The 17,858-nt window shown below is 40.9% G+C and overlaps 1 protein-coding gene across 6 annotated transcripts in view; it reads left to right on the forward strand.

Moving 5' to 3' along the window:
* Positions 1 to 12,901, forward strand: part of LOC131223710 (uncharacterized) — a 33,149-nt gene extending 20,248 nt beyond the window's left edge. For 3 of the 6 annotated variants that reach the window (XM_058219187.1, XM_058219189.1, XM_058219192.1), the window contains 2 exons: positions 8,228 to 8,342; positions 8,887 to 9,280. In XM_058219187.1, the coding sequence (XP_058075170.1) occupies positions 8,228 to 8,342; positions 8,887 to 8,962 (191 nt within the window). In that variant the 3' untranslated portion in view covers positions 8,963 to 9,280. Of the gene's footprint in view, positions 1 to 8,227; positions 8,343 to 8,886; positions 9,281 to 9,341; positions 9,621 to 12,449 lie in introns of those variants that run through there. The other 3 variants (XM_058219191.1, XM_058219190.1, XM_058219188.1) reach the window with 3 other exon arrangements.
* The last annotated feature ends 4,957 nt before the right edge of the window (positions 12,902 to 17,858 follow it).

Raw genomic sequence — 17,858 nt, forward strand, 5'->3', positions numbered from 1 at the left:
CCTCAACCCTATAGAGTGTCTTGGGTTGATGAAACTTACATTCCAGTCTCGCACCATTGTCTTGTTCTTATTCAGTTTGGATCATATAAAGACACATTTTGGTGTGATGTTGTTCTTATTCAGTTTGGGACATAAACCTAGGAAGCCTATTGATCTTGTCCCTATGTCCCTGTCCCATAGGCTATCAGAGTCTGCAGAGTCCTTTGCACATCACATTCATTCATTGCATCAAGAAATCAGGCGAAAGATCAATACTAGTAATGAATATTACAAAATTTCTGCAGACCAACATAAACTATTCAAGGAATTCAATGTAGGGGACTTTGTGATGGTCCGCATTAGGCCAGAGCAATACCCTCAGGGAGCCGTTCGTAAATTACATGCGTGTAGCGCTGGACCATTCAAAATTTTAAAACGAAACGATCTCAATGCGTACGTGGTAGATCTTCCACCTTCCATGGGAATTAGTTCCACATTCAATGTGGAGGATTTAGTTGCATTTCAGGGGACCACTGATGTATTGTCTAGTCCTTCACTGAACCATCCCGATTCCCCAGACCTTTCCTTTGATTTATGGCTTCTTCTCGACCCATCTTCCCAGCCTCTACCTCCCATGCCTACCCTTCTCACAGCCAGAGAGGAGATAGAGGATATTTTGGACCATCAGATAGTATCGACGTTGGACGGCGGATTTCAAAAGTTCTTGGTCAAGTGGAAGTTACGCCCAGCTTCAGACAGTACGTGGCTCACTGAGGAGGAGCTTCAGAGACTTGATCATGACATTTTGGAGCGGTTTAGGAGTTTTGTTTTGCCAATGGCAAAACTTTTGTAGCCAGGAAGAGTTGATGGGGACATCATGCGCACACGCACGCCCCCCACCCTATGCACATACTCAAGGAGGAAGGCCCCACTATTGATCTGGATCGACGACGACATCTATGGAGGACCTCTTAGCTAGGAAGTTGTGCTATGGATCATTGGAGTGGACCCGATCATCATGTGGATTCCACCATTGGATCTCATGATTGTGGCCCACTACTCTAGATGATCTAGGAGTTTGAGTTTTGGTTATTATTGCTAGGGGTGCACACGGTTCGGTTTGGTCCGGTTCTGGGGTGAAACCGGAACCGAACCGTTCCTAACGGTTCTAGGAAATTTGGAACCAGAACCGAACCGTTGGCACCCTAGAACCGAACCGAAACCGAACCGTTAACACTGGTTCGGTTCCGGATCGGTTCCACGGTTCTTGGCTTTTTATAATCCAGCCCAATTGCAAGCCCATGTCCATCCATGTTGTGGTCCATTTGATGAATGGTTTAGATGTTGTATAAGGTGTTCAAAAATACATTTACGAAAATAATTATTCTAGAGAAAATAATTATAAGGTGTGCAAAAATACATCGGTTCGGTTCCACGTTTCGGTTCTACGGATCGGATCCATGGTTTGGTTCTACAGATCGGTTCACGGTTCGGTTCGGTTCTACATACCCCCAAACCGAGAACCGAACCGATGTCACCAGTTCTTTGATTTTTGGAACCGGAACCGGAACCGGTGCACTCTAGAACCGGACCAAACCGGACCGTTTGGTCGGTTCCGGTCCGGTTCTACGGTTCTACCGGTTAAATGTGCACCCCTAATTATCGCTATTAGAAATATCATGAACGGTTTTGATTGCATTGATTAGTTGTTATTTTTGTTACTTTGTCTCTAAGTCTTAGTGTGCGCACATGGCGCGACTTTTGGGGTATAGGGTTTTCTTATAAATAGGCAACCCCATGTAGGTTTTTATTCATTAAAGTTTATGAATAAAATTCTGCATTTTTTCTTCTCTATCCCTCTGAGTTGAAGAAGCTAATTGGGTGTGAAACCCTCCCTTCCTCGAAGGGCTAACTACCCTGGTGCGAAGCCACAACTATCCCAAATCGTCCCCACCTCCTCCACCTTACATCCACCATCTTCCACAGCCATCCCATCTTCATATTTATCATTTTTTGTGCCCAAGTTCCCTACTACAACAGATTTCCAGATTTTGGCCTACCAGAGGGGCTGAAACCTTGGCGGAGTACCACGCACACGCCGGAAGGCGGATCGTCGCGAAACTTGGTGTGAGAGTGGGCCTCCCCTGGCCGATCAAGCCCTAGGTGGCCTTTTTCAGTTTCGTGGGCCCCACGCATGTGTAGCCAGGTAGTCACGCACGTGCGCCTAGGTGGGCCTGCTGTCCACATGCAAAATCCTTCTCAGGTTCTTCTCTCTCCTCTATTTCTCTCCTCTCTTGCCTTAAATCTCAAACCCTAACACGAGAAAATCCCAGATTCCAAGTATTTCCAACTTTTGCAAACCTTAGGTTTTCCCCTATTTGAAACATGATGATTCTCTTGAATTGGGGAGCAGTCCTTTGCAGGATTGGATGAATCTTACACTCCTTTGGGTATTGTTTGGTTTATAATTTTACTTGATCCAGCCCTAAACGTGTGTAGGCTGGACCCCCGTAGATTTCCCTTATTGAATGTTTGAACGTATGTGGGACGTGGATATTTGTGATTATTTAGAAATTGGTATGATCTAAAGCTTGAAATCTTGCACCTCATATTTAATTTCATGTCCTGCATCAAATAAACTCGGGAGGTTGTTCCATGTAAACTTCCTCAGTTAAATCTTGATTCAAGAACGCATTCTTCACGTCCAACTGATCTAGCAGCCAAGACCTGTTAGCTGCCGCAGAAATCAAAACTTGAATAGAATTTAGTTTAGAAACCTGAGAAAAGGTCTCCTTGTAGTCTAGCCCTTGAGTCTAAGCATATCCTTCTGCAACAAGCCTAGCTTTCATGTGTTTAACCAATCCATTGGGTTAGTATTTGATAGTATAAACCCACTGACAACTGACTGTCCACTTCCTAGGTTGGGGCTCAAGCTTGAGAAAGACAAAAGCAAAATGAAGGCACTCGCAGGCTTGGCAAAGGGCGTGTCCATACGGATAGGACCATGGCAATGAGGCCAATTCTCAAGTCCCAATACATTGCCTAGCAATCTTCTCTTCCATGGGTTTTTGCCAGCCAGTTCATCATGTTGAGATGTGTGTCTTGTCACCTTTGATAGGAACAAGGCGTATGTGTGGAAAGAGGGGCTTAGCTGGTTGTAAGATGCAAAATTTGAAATAAGGTGCAAGGTACAAGAGCGAGTACGCTTCCAGAAAGTGATGGGTAGGTCTAGGCCTGAAATGTGGGACCCCTAGGCAAGGTTGACTGTGACGAGCTAGAATTGGAGGCCGTTGGAATTGTTGTTCACTGGAGATAGGTGTTGTTGATCCACGTACTGCCGGAAGGAGCATTAGAGACCATTGAAGGCGGAGGAGCTAGGCAAAGAGGCATATAAGAGTTGGCAATGCCTCCTCCTCACACAAGAAGGAGAAGAAAAGTATGGCGTTTACTAAAAAAATGTCACATCAGCAATAACAAAGGCACGTTTACTAACGGGATCAAAGCACCGATACCCCTTCTGGGTGCGGGATATGCAAGGAAAATGCATTTGACAGTCTGTGTGTCAACTCTGTCTTTGTACAAAGGTGGTGCACCCAAACAGCCGGGCTGGTAAGTGAAACAGAGACAAGCTGGGGAACATAACTGAGAAAGGAGTTTTACCCCTTAGCACCGTGGAGGGCATCCTGTTAATTAGATGGCATGCGGTGAGAATCACGAAACTTCAAAAATATTTGGGAACATTCATGTTTGTAACAAGTGATCTTCCCAACTCCAACAAGTGCTGATTTTTTCCCTTTGCCAACCCATTTTGTTGCGGTGTGTACGGGCAAGAGGTTTGATGAACGATGTTGGTCAAGGTTAAGTATTCCCGGAAGGAGAGGAAGAGATAATTGGGGGCATTATCAGATCAGAAAATAATTTGCGAAACTAATTACGAATTTCAGAATGAAAAAGATTTAAATATGTAAAAACTTCTAATATATCTATCATCATGAATACACAGGTCATGTGAGAATAATCATAATGAATGTAATAAAATACTTGAAATTATTTAAACTGGGAACCTGAATAGGACCCCACACATCTGATGTATTAAAGCAAAAGTAGCGGAAATCTGATTATCTATCCTAGGAAAAAAAAAAAAAACCAGATCTATGGTGTTTATCTTACTAACATTCACACTATATTGATGAAATAGAAGATAGTGATGAAACAAAGCTTTTAAGGGACTCCAAAAATGGATGACTTAACCGGTAGCGCCACCGTGATGGAGTCACGTGTGTGCTGAGTGCAGCTCCAGTGATCCCAGGTTGAGGTAATATAGGCACAGTTCACGCCCCCCACCAACCATCGCCTTGGTCTTGAGGTCCTGAAAGACACAGAAGTATAAAAGTTTGTTGAGTAGTTCAAATTTCTGGTTATTTGGCTTACAGATAAAAGTTTAAGGGTAAACTTAAGGACATACAAAACCTATAGTAAGGTTAGTGTGTGCTTGGGAAAATGCTTTCCCGATCATGGACTTTAGACAAGGACCAATTGATCGAGGAAATTGAAGAGCAAGGGATTGAGGTGTGGGAGGGAGTAAGGAACACATACTTGTCATATGATTTGTAGCCCTGGAATTGAGCACCTAAGGCGATAAACCAAAGGATGGAACAGGGCATTATCAGAGTTAGCTACATCGGCCGAAGGAGTAGTAACCGAATCAGACTCCATGGTCTTTCCACGATTTTTTTTTTTTTTGGTAGTCAGCCCACGAGAATGGAATCATGATGATAGAGTCACCAAAGCCAGAGGAGCTACTACTGGACGAGTCGCCAATAGATGAACCATCACCAGTATGTAGTGCAGGATTTTGCTTGGTGGGGTCCAACCCTGTAAAGAAGATTCCAACACTTGTTCACTATATGGTTTGTATTCTTATAGTAAATGCAAAAATGTTGATCGATCGAATCACTTGAGAAACTACAACTCCGTTCTTTCCTTCCTGAATGACCTCCACGGCCACTACCTTGTCATCTTGTGGTGGTGATCAAAGCTACGCTTTCACTTGATGGTGGTGGGGCTGACAAGGGTGGAGGTGCTGAGACAGATGTCACTCAAGCAAATACATCGGATAAGTCACACACACATCCCAAACAGTTGTGCCTATATATCCAAATATTGGTACCATATCGGCTGATACAGGTGTATCATATCCGTATTGGCTCGATACGATACGCGATACGGGCCTGTATTGGCCGTATTGGTATCATTAGCCTATATCGGTCTGTATCGGCCGTTACAACCCATATTGGTGCCGATATGCTGTACCCGTATCGGTCAGATCGATACAGGCATGAAAAGGGCAAAAATGTTCCTTTTTTTTTTTTCCATTTTCGATTTCTCTTCATCATTTATCCTCCAAGCTTTCAAATCCCTTAAATACATCAACTTATAGAGATTTTTGGTGCCATTAACAACTACTTGGAGGATCAAAACATTGGATTTCAACTGATTTGAAGGATCGAAATAGTTTGGGGCCGGTTTTGAAAAAATCGAAAAAAATGTAAAAAAAAGAATTCATTTTTTTTTTCCCTCTTGATCCTTGTTGAAATCCATATTAATGTTTATTATATCCCTAGATCTACCAAAAATTACCAGATTTAACGATCGTTTTGATCATTTTTGGGCTTTTTTAGCATATTTATGCCTGATTTTTTTTTGAAATTTTCGAAAATCATTTTTTAATTTGATCTCAGATCTGGAGAGGGGAACCATTTCCGATTAAGATCTAGGGATATAATCGGAAAAAGTTTTTTTTTTTTTTTTTTTTCTATTTTTTAAATCTGTTGAAAATTCTGGAAATTCCAGAACTTTTTTATTTTTGAATCTGATCTCAGATCTGGAGAGGGGAACCCTTAAGTTTTTTTTATTATTAAATCCGTCGAAAATTCTAAAAATTTTAGATTTTAGATTTTTTTAATTATTTATTTTTATTTTTTTTAAAATCTGATCACAAATCTGGAGAGGGGAGGCATTTTTTATTAGATCTACATCGGGTTTGATCAGAAATAAAGTTTGTTTATTTTTATTTTTAGGATAATTTCTGTCAAAATTTCAGAAAATGTTTTGTTTCGTTTTTTGTTTTTCAAATATATTGCTTTGCTCTTTTTTTTTTTTTTTTTTTTGGGTGGGGGGTTCTTTCAAATATTATGTCTAGTTTTCTTCAATTTCAAAATTTTTTATTAATTATTTTTTTATATAAATGTGTTGAAAGTTGAAACTTTAAATGTAATTCATGTATAATCATATTAGACTATTAGTAATATATGATATATATCTACTGTTTATATCAAAAAAATCAATACCAGAACTTATAGTAGGTCAACCTGTCAGGACAACATTCTTACCAAAGAATGGTCCAATACACCATTGAATACACGGTCAAAATTCAAAAAAGAAAGAAAGATTCATGAATATCTCATTTTTCCTACTTTTTGATATTTGTTTTCGTATATAAAAAAAATCTGACCAATACGAGATGATACAGGCCGATATGGCCTCGATTTCGATACGCAACGCCGTATCATATCGTTTCTTTTTTCCACGAGGCTGATACAGCGGCCGATACCATCATTCAAAACCATAGTTGGGCCTTAATAGGTTCTAGGTATGGGTGCACTATAGTGAGAAAGAGGACTATTCCAATCTCCTCTCTTTGACGTTGCTGTTGAGCAATATTCTGAGTGAAGGCATGGTGTAATTTCCATTCATCTGAACAATCCTTGAAATCGGGCACAATGCTCATACAGATACTAAGTCATTTGAAACTCTTTGAAGATGTCGTACAGCCATTGGATATTCTTCTCATTAGAATAAAGTTGTTGCTCATATTTCCTTGGCACTTTCACCATATATAACATTGCAGTATAATCTCCTCCATGCTATGAAATAGCTAGGTCATGACTTGGCAATTGTTTTCCTTCCATTGCGAGTATGTGTCTGATTCTTCCACAGGCCAGTCATCAGTCAGATGCTTCAGTTTTCTCTTGGATTGAAGGGAAATTTTTACGGAGCGGGCCCAGGGCAAATAGTTTTTGACACCCCGCAGTTTGATTGCGGCAATCTATTGGGTGTCAGCCTTGGTTTCTGGTTTCAAATCAACCATTCGATTAGCCAAAGATACAAATAAACCAATGGTATATAAAAAAAAAAAATTCAGATCAATCACAATGGCTTACAAATCTGATCAATATCCACCTTAACAACTATCAACAAATTGACAGTTAGTCACTTCAGATTATAAAAAGAAAAAAAATGCAGACTTCTCAAATATATCCATGACATCAGCACCGGCAAATCTGATGAAATAGTTGTGATGCCCTGATCACGCTGACCAGATCTTTGTTCCAGGGAAGAATGGACACAGCTGGCTCTTAAAAGAAAAAGGAAAAAAAGAAAAAAATCCCGGTGTCCACGATCAGATCTCAACCCAACTGGTTCAACAAAAAATTAATCATGCTGGATCTCTTCTCAGCAACATGCGGCGATTAGAGCAGAACCAGATTGGTTTCGTGAGTTTCACCTTAAACTGGGAGATAGATTACCCCAATCAAAACAGCAGATCTCTGATTTTCTTCAACTTGCCATTCTCTATAGGTTCGAGATGCATAGGAGCCCAGATTTGGATCAATGCTCTGATTCCATAATAGAATTGATCAATACTTGGCTTAGAGTGGGAGGGTTATCAGAGTGTAAAGATGTGCTTAGAGAGGGAGGGTGATGGGTGTGTAAGATGTGAAAGAGGGCGATCAACATATAAAGATGTGAGGGAGGGCAACACGATATTGTGCTTCCCAAATACACTCCAGCCTAGCAATAAATTGAATAACGGTAAGCATACATGTGAGAAAGATCAGGCCACGCCACTGCACTCATCTGAGGTAAATGGATGGATGGGAAGAAATCACCCACAATCCATATTGGATGTGCATATGTTGCTCACATGATTCACATGATGAATCAATTGGCCGGATCTTTTGGACCGGATACGTTCATGACGGGTCCCACCTGATGAATGGCCCAGTGCATTAGCATTTTTTTTTTCTAGTGTCAAAAGTAAATATGCATTTTCAAATCCATCATACCTGGATAATAGGTGTCCAATATTATTTCTTGACTTTCATGCATTAGCTTTTCTCCCCCAAAGTTCCGCATGATTTGAATGATTTAATTGGTATTCACTTCTGATAAATGGTGTCTACAGATCTGGTCACGTCAATCCACGAGCACTGGTTTTGTGCACGGTGTGTGAATACATCAAAACCTGCTGGTGAAGGCGCTATCATTATGCAGATTGCAGCATTTCTGTTGGTTGCAATGTAAGGGTCGATTGAAACATGTAAAAGTTTTATTCATGTTAAAATAAAATAAAATAAAATTGATGGGCTTATGGTACCAGCATGTTTGAATATGGATGGTCATGTAGAAACTTGGGGTGTGTTTTGGCTGCACCAGTTTGAATTGCAAATATTTAGTTCATTCAAAAGAGGAAATAACAAAAAATAATGATGTTTCCTAATATTTCATAATGGGGAAGTGGCCTCGAATTGCAGTTTCTTTTACCATCTAACTTGAAAGCAACATAATTGCAATTCAGAGCCCAGACCCATGATTTGAATGCTGACTCCTTCAGTCCTTCCCATTGCATTTGACCAACAATCGCATGTCGATTCAGCAGCAATGCATCCAAACGCACCCTTGATATGGTTTGTGGCAAGAAAGCATTTAGATATTCATGTTTGCCTTGATAAAAAAAATTGCAAGTCAATTCAACGGGGCATCCAAATGTGCCCTTGGTGTGGCTTGTGATGGAGAACTTGTAATTAGCATTTAAATATTTGTGTTTCTTTGATCCATATACAGGTATGATGGTTCAATTGGTTCTGCATCTCGTGCAATGGTGGCTGTTGATCAGTTTGCGTGGCAGTTGAATCGATGAAATCTTTGACCCCTCTCAGACTAGGTAATCAAGATGACTGATTTGTCAGTGGACTATCTTATTTTTAAATGGACTAGTCCTAAATGGCTTTGTTAGGTCTGTAAGCTACAATGGAGAGTTCTTGGAAGCCCAGGAGGTTTGGTCTGCATCAGATGTTCCCGGGACCTCTTTTATTTTTGTCCAGGTATCCATCTGCAGTTCGCAGTCCTGAATCCTAATTTCAATGTGTGTTATTGAAAGAAAACAAAAAAATGCCTTCTAGAAATTGAGATGTTTAAATATTGGGATTTGGACATACAAACACTGCCTTTTGGCCTATACCCAGATTCCCCCCTGCCTTTCTAAGTATTCCTAATAAACCAGTATGTTCTCAAAATAGGTCAGATACCACCCTTTGTGGTATTTCCGTAGCTTGTGTGGAAGGACAAGAAGCAACTGTTAGCAATAGGCAGAAGGATTACAGATGATTTCCGACCTTATGGATGGATGAGATCTCATACACGTGTTTTACACTTGTGCCCCCGTGTGCATGTGTATGTTTTTACATACGTGCAACAGTAGCAAAGGGAGTAGGTAACAGGTGTAAAGACGTGTAATGATAGCCAGTAACAACTGTGGTAAAAGGGTTGGTGACCCATGAGTAAATACAAGGGTGATTTTGGATTTTTTTAGAGATAAATTTTTTATTATTAAAAAGCCTGCAGCAAAAAAATAGGGATTTTTACCAAAATAACCTCAAGGTATGGTCGCTTCTCTTTTCATTTTAAAAAATAAAATAAAAAATTATTATTAATTTTATTTTATTTTAAACCTATGACAACATATTCTCTTTTTCATGGACCAAAATGCTCTTGCTTTTGGTAGTAATGCCGTACTTGATTTTACTTGTGGAAAAAGCTTCGAAGTTTCACTCTCGATGCATGAGGTGGCTATAATGTGATGGTAGATTCAATTCATTCATTCTCGTTATGGTTCACTATTTCATTGGGTATGCACTAGCTTCAGCTTGATACGAGCTCTCTATGGCCCAACCAAATGATAACGTTGGATGTTCACTCTCAATTGTTTTCTTGTAGTGTGGTACACCTGATTTGCGCATGTGGCTCATTCTTTGGTCAATGACCTTTTATGAAATGCTGACTCTAATGGATGGAGTGGATTCAACACATACTAGATGGTGGGCCCCACAGGTGGTGCCCTTTTGGTGTTGAAGGGTCAAGGTCGAGGTTGTCATGCGTTGAGGGTTGAGGTTGTCATGTGTTGGGTCTAGGTGGTCATGTGTTAAAGAGTCTAGGTGGTCATATGCCAAGGGTTGTGGGACCCACCGTGGGGTATGTGTCGAATCCACTCCGTTCATTGGATTCAAAATTTAATTCAATATCATGGGCTAAAAATGAGTTCCATCCACATAAGGTGGAGCTAGCCACAATGAAACAATTGAGAGGGAATGACTGCCGGTATCGATTGTTGGGGGCCATAGAGAGGCTCCTATCCGACTCAAAATAGTGTCTTCCTACTGAAATGATGGGCCACAAAGAGAATGACAGATTGGATATTCCTTCAAGTGGGCCCAATAACCACATAATGGCCACAATGTTGCATTGGGATATGGACTGTGAAGCATGCTCCCATGAATGCAGGCACAATGCATAAAGGCAATGACATTTTGATCTTGTAAAAGATAAAAAGTTCTAAAGAGGATTAAAAAAAAAAAGAAAGAAATGAAAAGGGATGCTATTCTCTTAAAACAACCCTTCCTTGGGGTCATCTTAGTAAAATTTTCAAAAAAAATACTGACCCACACACTATTAAAAATATCTAAAAATATTACTCGCCAAGTTGTCCTTTACATAAATTGCCCAATCTGACATGAGCCCTTTAATCAACTCCCATGCTTTTATTCCGAAAGCATCTATTATTTCTAACACCCTATGTGACCCAGGAACAACCATAAGAATCATCCTCCATTTAGCTTTATCGGCTTTCCCCCCACTCCCCCATATGAAGCTTGCAGAAGATTTTCAACAGATTCTAGCATAACCCAATCAATACAAATTCAAAAATTGAATCCAAATTGCAATCTCTCGATCGTTCTAAAGGCGATCGCACACTTGTCCATAGCATGATCACATGTACATTCCGATAGTGGTCGCTCATTTGTTGATTTAGAGATCACTCTAATTGCCATTGCTAACTCGTTAATATTGTGATCGCTCACATATGCAAAACAATCTCTTACTCGTTGAAATTGTAATCATAAAAGAAGCCAGAAATTTTAATTCAATTTTATTGATATTTATATTCTTATTACATCCGAGGATGTGAAATACCACGTCCTTAATTACATTCAAATAGAAATTAAAAATTTCTTAGTAGTGTCCATCGATAAAGAACGGACTACACGAGGTTTTCATCATTTAGGAAGGGACTATGAGGTGATTCGATTGTGAAATATGAGGAAGGGAATGTGCGACGATTCGATCATTGGAATATATGCAAGGACCATGCTAGTGGCCTTGGTCGAGTGTGGGAATGCCATCTTCATGAACGGGAATGACCATTCTTTGGATCAACTTTATTACTTTTAAAGACCATTCTTAGTAGGTTGGAACAGGCAAAATGTATTGTCCTTGTTGACTGTGTTGCCTGTTAGTTCACTGATTTCTGCACCTTGTTTGTCAATTACGTGAGTTCATATGTCATGTAGTTGGTTAAGTCCTTGGAAGCTAAAGATCGAAGAAGCATGAAGACTGGAATATCAATGAAGTGAAGAACAAGTGAATGAGATGCCTTGGTGACCTTAACATTGACCCAAGACAACCCTATCCTTCTAGTTGATCATGGCCTAATAGGTAAATGTTGTTTTGATTATCCCTTAGTCTTAGGAGTCTAATTGGAATATGATAAGCAATGTTAGAAGATTTGTTAAGCTGTTGTGACAATATATTCCTCAAATAAAAGTTTTTGAGGGGTTCTCAATAAAAAATGTCGATGAGACGATGGAATTGAAGGATTACTTAATCCGATCAAAGAATGAGCCTAACAACTATCAGATATAATTTTGGATTTTCTTGATGGGATCAACAGACTGTTCAATCCTATTGAAGGATATTCAATCCCATCGGGCCTTTCGAGCCTATCGACAGATCCGTTAACTAGTCATTTTATAATCGTTGCAAATTAGGTTTTTTTATAAAAAGGGCATTTGGTTTTTGAGTAAAAATATAGATTTTTGGTGCAATAAAAGTTTTGGAGATTCCCCACCCATATTCCACATTCCAAGCCTCTAAAATCATGGGATTTAAGTCATCTTTCTTGTGATTTATCACTTGAAAGAAGATTCCAACCTCAATGAAGGCGATGAGCTTAGTCTCTACCTTGTTTTAGAGATTAGACTTGAACTAATAGTCATATCCTTGTCTAAACGGTCTAGAATACCCATATAGGTGAATCCCCTAAGAAATTACAATCTTCCCACATGTTGTAGGGGATTCTTCACCCAACTCCCATCACCTTGGTCACATCGATGGATCATTGCATGTAAAATGTTTGATCTTGGAGTTGAAGCCTTCGCAAGACATCACATAAATGATCGGGAGAGCAAAATGGGAGCTGATTGAAGTACGAGAGAGCATCGATCAAGCAACCCGAGACTACACATCAAATGAGGGGCTCAATTAAAAAAGTGTCAATTTGTGAGTACATGCTCTCTTTCCTTGTGTAGGATTGAGGGTAAGAGTTTGTAACCTAAACTCGATAGGTTCTTGTATATGACCTAGCCTTTTATTTAGGGCCTAATTCATCGTATACGAGTGTGTACGTGTTAGTCTCCATGGGAACCTCCGGCGGGGGTAAACGTATATCCTTGTATTAAGACTGAGGCTGTTGGTTAACTGATTGAAAACCAATTAAAGCCTCTTACGAGAGCTTTCGGCGGTAGTGTATGTTTGTCACACATTGGAAATCGGCACCTGAGTATAGAGACTCCGATTACTAGTTTCCGGATTGAACTTGTAAGGCCCGTATCCTAGACTGTACCATTCCATAAGCTTCCGCGGTCCTTCCGGTCGAATTCCAGCAACCCTTAACCCGTATCCGACGTTTGCGCATGATCCTAAGCTGAGTCCTGTATACCTGAGTCGACTCAACTTGAAACTTGTATCTTAGCGACCGTGCCATCGCCGCGGTTCCAATGTTGCGACTCGCGTACCAAACCGATACTCAGGACAGGAGATGTGGGCTCGCGTTCATATCGAGGAAAACGCCGCGCGTTACGAATTTCGAGAGAATCTCTACGACCTATCCCATCAATCAATCATCAATCCCATCAATCAAGTACACATCACGCATCAAGTCAAGTACAAGTAACCCATACTCTACCCTTATCTCTCTCTTACACAAGCTACCCCAAAGTCAACTCTTACATCACTTCATCCATCACTCCACCCATCACCCATCACACCTATCCCATGTCATCCCATCACTTCTCTCTCTCTCTCTCTCTCTCTCTCTCTCTCTCTCATTTCTCAAACCTCATAAGCAACCCAAAATATCCCATGTCCAAGCCTCCCCAAGCTCTCTTCCAAAACAACAAGTGTGGCCCACTTTCCCACCTTCTCATTTCCCATCTCAACCTTCCAATCACCATCAACCTCGATCAAAGTTGTAGGCAAGGAGCATACAAGTCCAAGGAGCTAAAGAAAGAGTCGATTGGTGGGTGATCTATCGTTAATTTGCATTTGAGGGCCTACTTATAGGTGAGACCCATTATGATGTATGTGTTGTAACCATGAGGGGCTGATAGTGGCGGGGTCCCTCTATCATCGTCTCCTATCTCTCTCTCTCTCTCTCTCTCTCTCTCTCTCCTTCTCATATTTTGTGGCCCACTTGATGAGTGTACATGATATCCAGACCGTCCATCCAACGGACCACATGATCGTCCAAATATGGGGAACAACCCACCTTGCTACCCCTTCCTTTTTGAGGGTTTGGATGATGGAAATACAAATCTTAGGTGGACCCCACGATGACCAGATGGGCCAGCTGAGAACCCGTTGTACATTCACTGTCCAGGCCGTCCAGTAGGGTCTGGAAGTTGCACATGAAAAACAAAAATATCAGCTTGGTTTAAAATTTCCGGTGGGCTGCTTATGCAGGCCCCACCTTGATGTATGGATCTAATCCACACTGTCCATCCTATTTCCCAAGTCATTTTAGGCGTTAAGCCAAAAAATGAAACCAATCCGATTTTCTGGTGGGCCATAGCGTCGAAAACAGTGGTTTTCACTGTTAAAATCCACTCTGATATTTTTATACGCCAAAACACATCGCATATTGGGCTTGTTTGGTCCGTCTTGAGTCCTAGAATCCAGTGGTTGGGTTGGATTCAACTGATGCAAGCCCCACCTAGGAAAAACCACAAGAAAATCCCTTTTTCAAATATATATATATATATATATATATATATATATATATATATATATATATATATATATGAAGCAGCAGCATCTGCTGCTGCTGCTGATAGAGGACACACAGCGTCATGCGCTGTTGCGTGGGCAGACAGGCAGGTCCTATCCGTGGCCCCACCGTGATGTGTGGGAACATCAACACCGTGCATTTTGATGGGGCCCCTTAGGGCAGTGAGCCCTCCAAAAATCAGTCGCAGGTGAAGCTTAGGTGACCCACATGGAAGGAAACAGTGAGGGTTGATTGTCTACCATTGGAACCCTTTTGTTGTCACAGAAGTTTTGGATCATATGAAATTTGTTTTTCCTCTGCATCCGATCTGTGTGACCTTACCAATAGATTGGATGGTAGATAAACATTATGGTGGGCCCCACGTGGAACCCACTATGGTGTATGTGTTTTGCCCACACCGTCCACACCATTGGACGGGGGACCCACTATGACGTATGTGTTTTATCTATGCCGTCCAGCCATTTTGGTTGGGCTGCCGGACGGTAGGGGACTCCACCATGAGGTACGTGCTTTATCTATGCCGTCCATCCCTATGGGACTCACCATGATGCATGTGTTACATCCAAACCGTCCAACCATTTTGAAAGCTCATTTTAAGGCTTGAGATAAAAAAATAAGACAGATCTAGTATCATGTGGACCACACTATAGAAACAGTGGGATTGAATATCTACCATTGAAACCCTTGGATCCCAGAAGTCTTGGACCAATAGGGAAATTGTTTTCCTTTTTATTCAGGTCTGTGTGATCTTATGATCAGATTGGATAGAAAATAAATGTTATGGTGGGCCTTGAGGATTTTAATGGTGGGAATCATTGTCACCACTGTTACTTGGAGTGCGGTCCAGTTGATGTTTTGATATGATTCATTTTATATATATATTGATTTCTAAAAATAGATGAGTTGTGTTCGGCCTATTTGAACTCGGCCCATTCAACTCGGCCCATTTGACTTAGCCCAGTTGATTCGGCCCATTTGATTAGGCCCGATGTGATATATGAGGCCTGATGTTGAGGCCCACCTGGATATATAAGAGGCCCATGTGATGCGGCCCATTTGATGTATTTGGAGCCCTTGGGTCGAGGCCCAACGGGATGTACATAAGGCCCATTGTAATGTGTGATTCCACTATGGTTTATGTAATGATGTTCATGGCAGGCCGTGCCTTGAGAGCAATGATGGTTTGATGTCCACATTGTGAGGATGATGTTGGTTAAATGTTCGCATTGTCACTCTCCCTAAGGCCCATTGATAGGCCCATACTTATAGTGTGTAGGCCGTCTAGGCCCATCGTCGTTATGAACAGAGCCCATCACCATATAACATGTTTAGTATAGATCCATGATTCATGCTCATACGCATCATATGTATGCTTGATATGAGGAGTGACTGATCATAGCATATGCCTTCGGGCAGATTGTTTATGAGCTCCCTGATAGGCGGAGTTGCCCTTCATAAGCGCGCGGTACGCGCATGATTGGTTCATATCTAGTAGGGTGATTCATGCACTTGCATTTGTGTGATTGTGATTATTGTATGCCTTGGTGACATCAGGGCTATAACTTCCACAGACACATCATGGGTGGCTGGATTGGTACCGAAAATACTGTTTCTAGCATCGGGGCACCATAGATGTCCCTGGGTGAAAATCTCTAAACTCGATGGTACTAGAGGATGACTCCAACATCGAGATTGAGTGGATATATGAGTCCGCGAGGGCCGTATACCAGTAGGTTACGTCTCCCACTGTGTCGTGGTCGGTTGGAAAGGGGTGTGACCTTACTCGCCTAAGTGAGGGGGCAATTTTTAGGTTGAGTTTGACTAGCTTGAGGAATGGGTTCGCTATCGAGAAACCGGGCCCGATATTGACAAGCGGATAGTGAGGTCTCTTCCACTCTCTTAGTTGTGCGTTCGGATAGGGGCGTCAAGCTGGCGTAGAGTGTACTAGACCTCGGTGATTATTCAAAATGAGAACTGTACTGATATTTGATGAGCTGTATTATATGAGGATTTGGATGAGGATTGACGTGCTTGAGTTGCATCTCACATCGCATAGTCTTAATATGGTTAATAGCATTCACATCTTGCACCGCATAGCCTTGGTACGACTGATTGCATTAATGTACCTATCAACATGATTCCGCATTACTCTGACATTGCATTCTGAGCACGTTCATACTATACACACACTTACACCATCCTCTAAGCTTTCTATAAGTTTATGCACGATTGATGCGTGTAGGTGACGTCAGGACGCAACCATAGCCTTGCTGCAGTTGGAGTGTGCAGTCGAGCTTCTGGAGTTTCTGTTATTTTCATTATCTTGTATTTCCTTTTCACCCGCATTGTATCAAAAGTTGTTGATCATAGTGGATTTTGTGATGGGTGTTCTTGTGGTTATTGTTCGTGGGTTATGCTTATGGTCATGCTCATTATAAATCAAATCATGTTTGAAATCCTCCTTGTAAGATCCCAAGATCGGAACCTTGTGTATGGGTGCCTGGAGCCGAGAATGGGGTACTATGGAGGCTGTTAGCACCAGATTCGACGATCGGGAATTTTGTGAGCCTGGTTTTCGAGTTTGAAGCGTGACAGAAGTGAAAAAAACGCACGTGTCATCATTTAGATTCACATTCATTTCATACACAAATAATCAGAGTAACACATTTCAACTTAATGGATCCAAAGCAAGGTAGAGGTAACAATCTCTAAAAAATATAGGGCTAACATGTAAACATACAATTCCAAACGTAGTATTTATCCTTGCGAGAATTATACAAATCACAATAAATGTAATATTTACGAAAAGTACAACTACCCAAAGTGATGGAGCTATGAGTCTACTAGAGTGCTTCGAGCGCACTACCATTTGGTCTTATTCTTGAGTCATCTGCACATGTCAAATAGAAGACGTCAAACACCAACATAGTGAAGAAATATTCCTAAGAATATACTCGGGACATCTTAGTAATAAACAGATCCACAACAAATACATATTTCTATATATAACGCTCTTAAGCATTCTACTTCAAACGCACAAATACTAAACGAGTTATCCATTTTATCAACACAATCAAGCATAGACAATAATAGCAATACAAAATAAATAATTCTTAAGTTAGTTATTTAATACATTATGCGATGTTATGTATAATGGTTGGCTCGTAACACAATCCAACAATAATTTCCATGATGATATGCATAATGGTTGGCCCGCAGTAGAACCCAACAATATTGTCATGATGCTATGCATGATTAGCCAAGTTGTTATTATTCCTAGTTCAATCAATATGTTGGCGAAGCTAGGATACCACCATTATATTATGAATCATTATCCGAATCACATGACTCGTTGCTGCACGTAGTGACTCCTCACAACGTCCCTTGATCCAAATTAAGGCATTACCCGTTATAT

The sequence above is a fragment of the Magnolia sinica genome, chromosome 13, assembly GCF_029962835.1.
Source record: "Magnolia sinica isolate HGM2019 chromosome 13, MsV1, whole genome shotgun sequence".
NCBI lineage: Eukaryota > Viridiplantae > Streptophyta > Magnoliopsida > Magnoliales > Magnoliaceae > Magnolia > Magnolia sinica.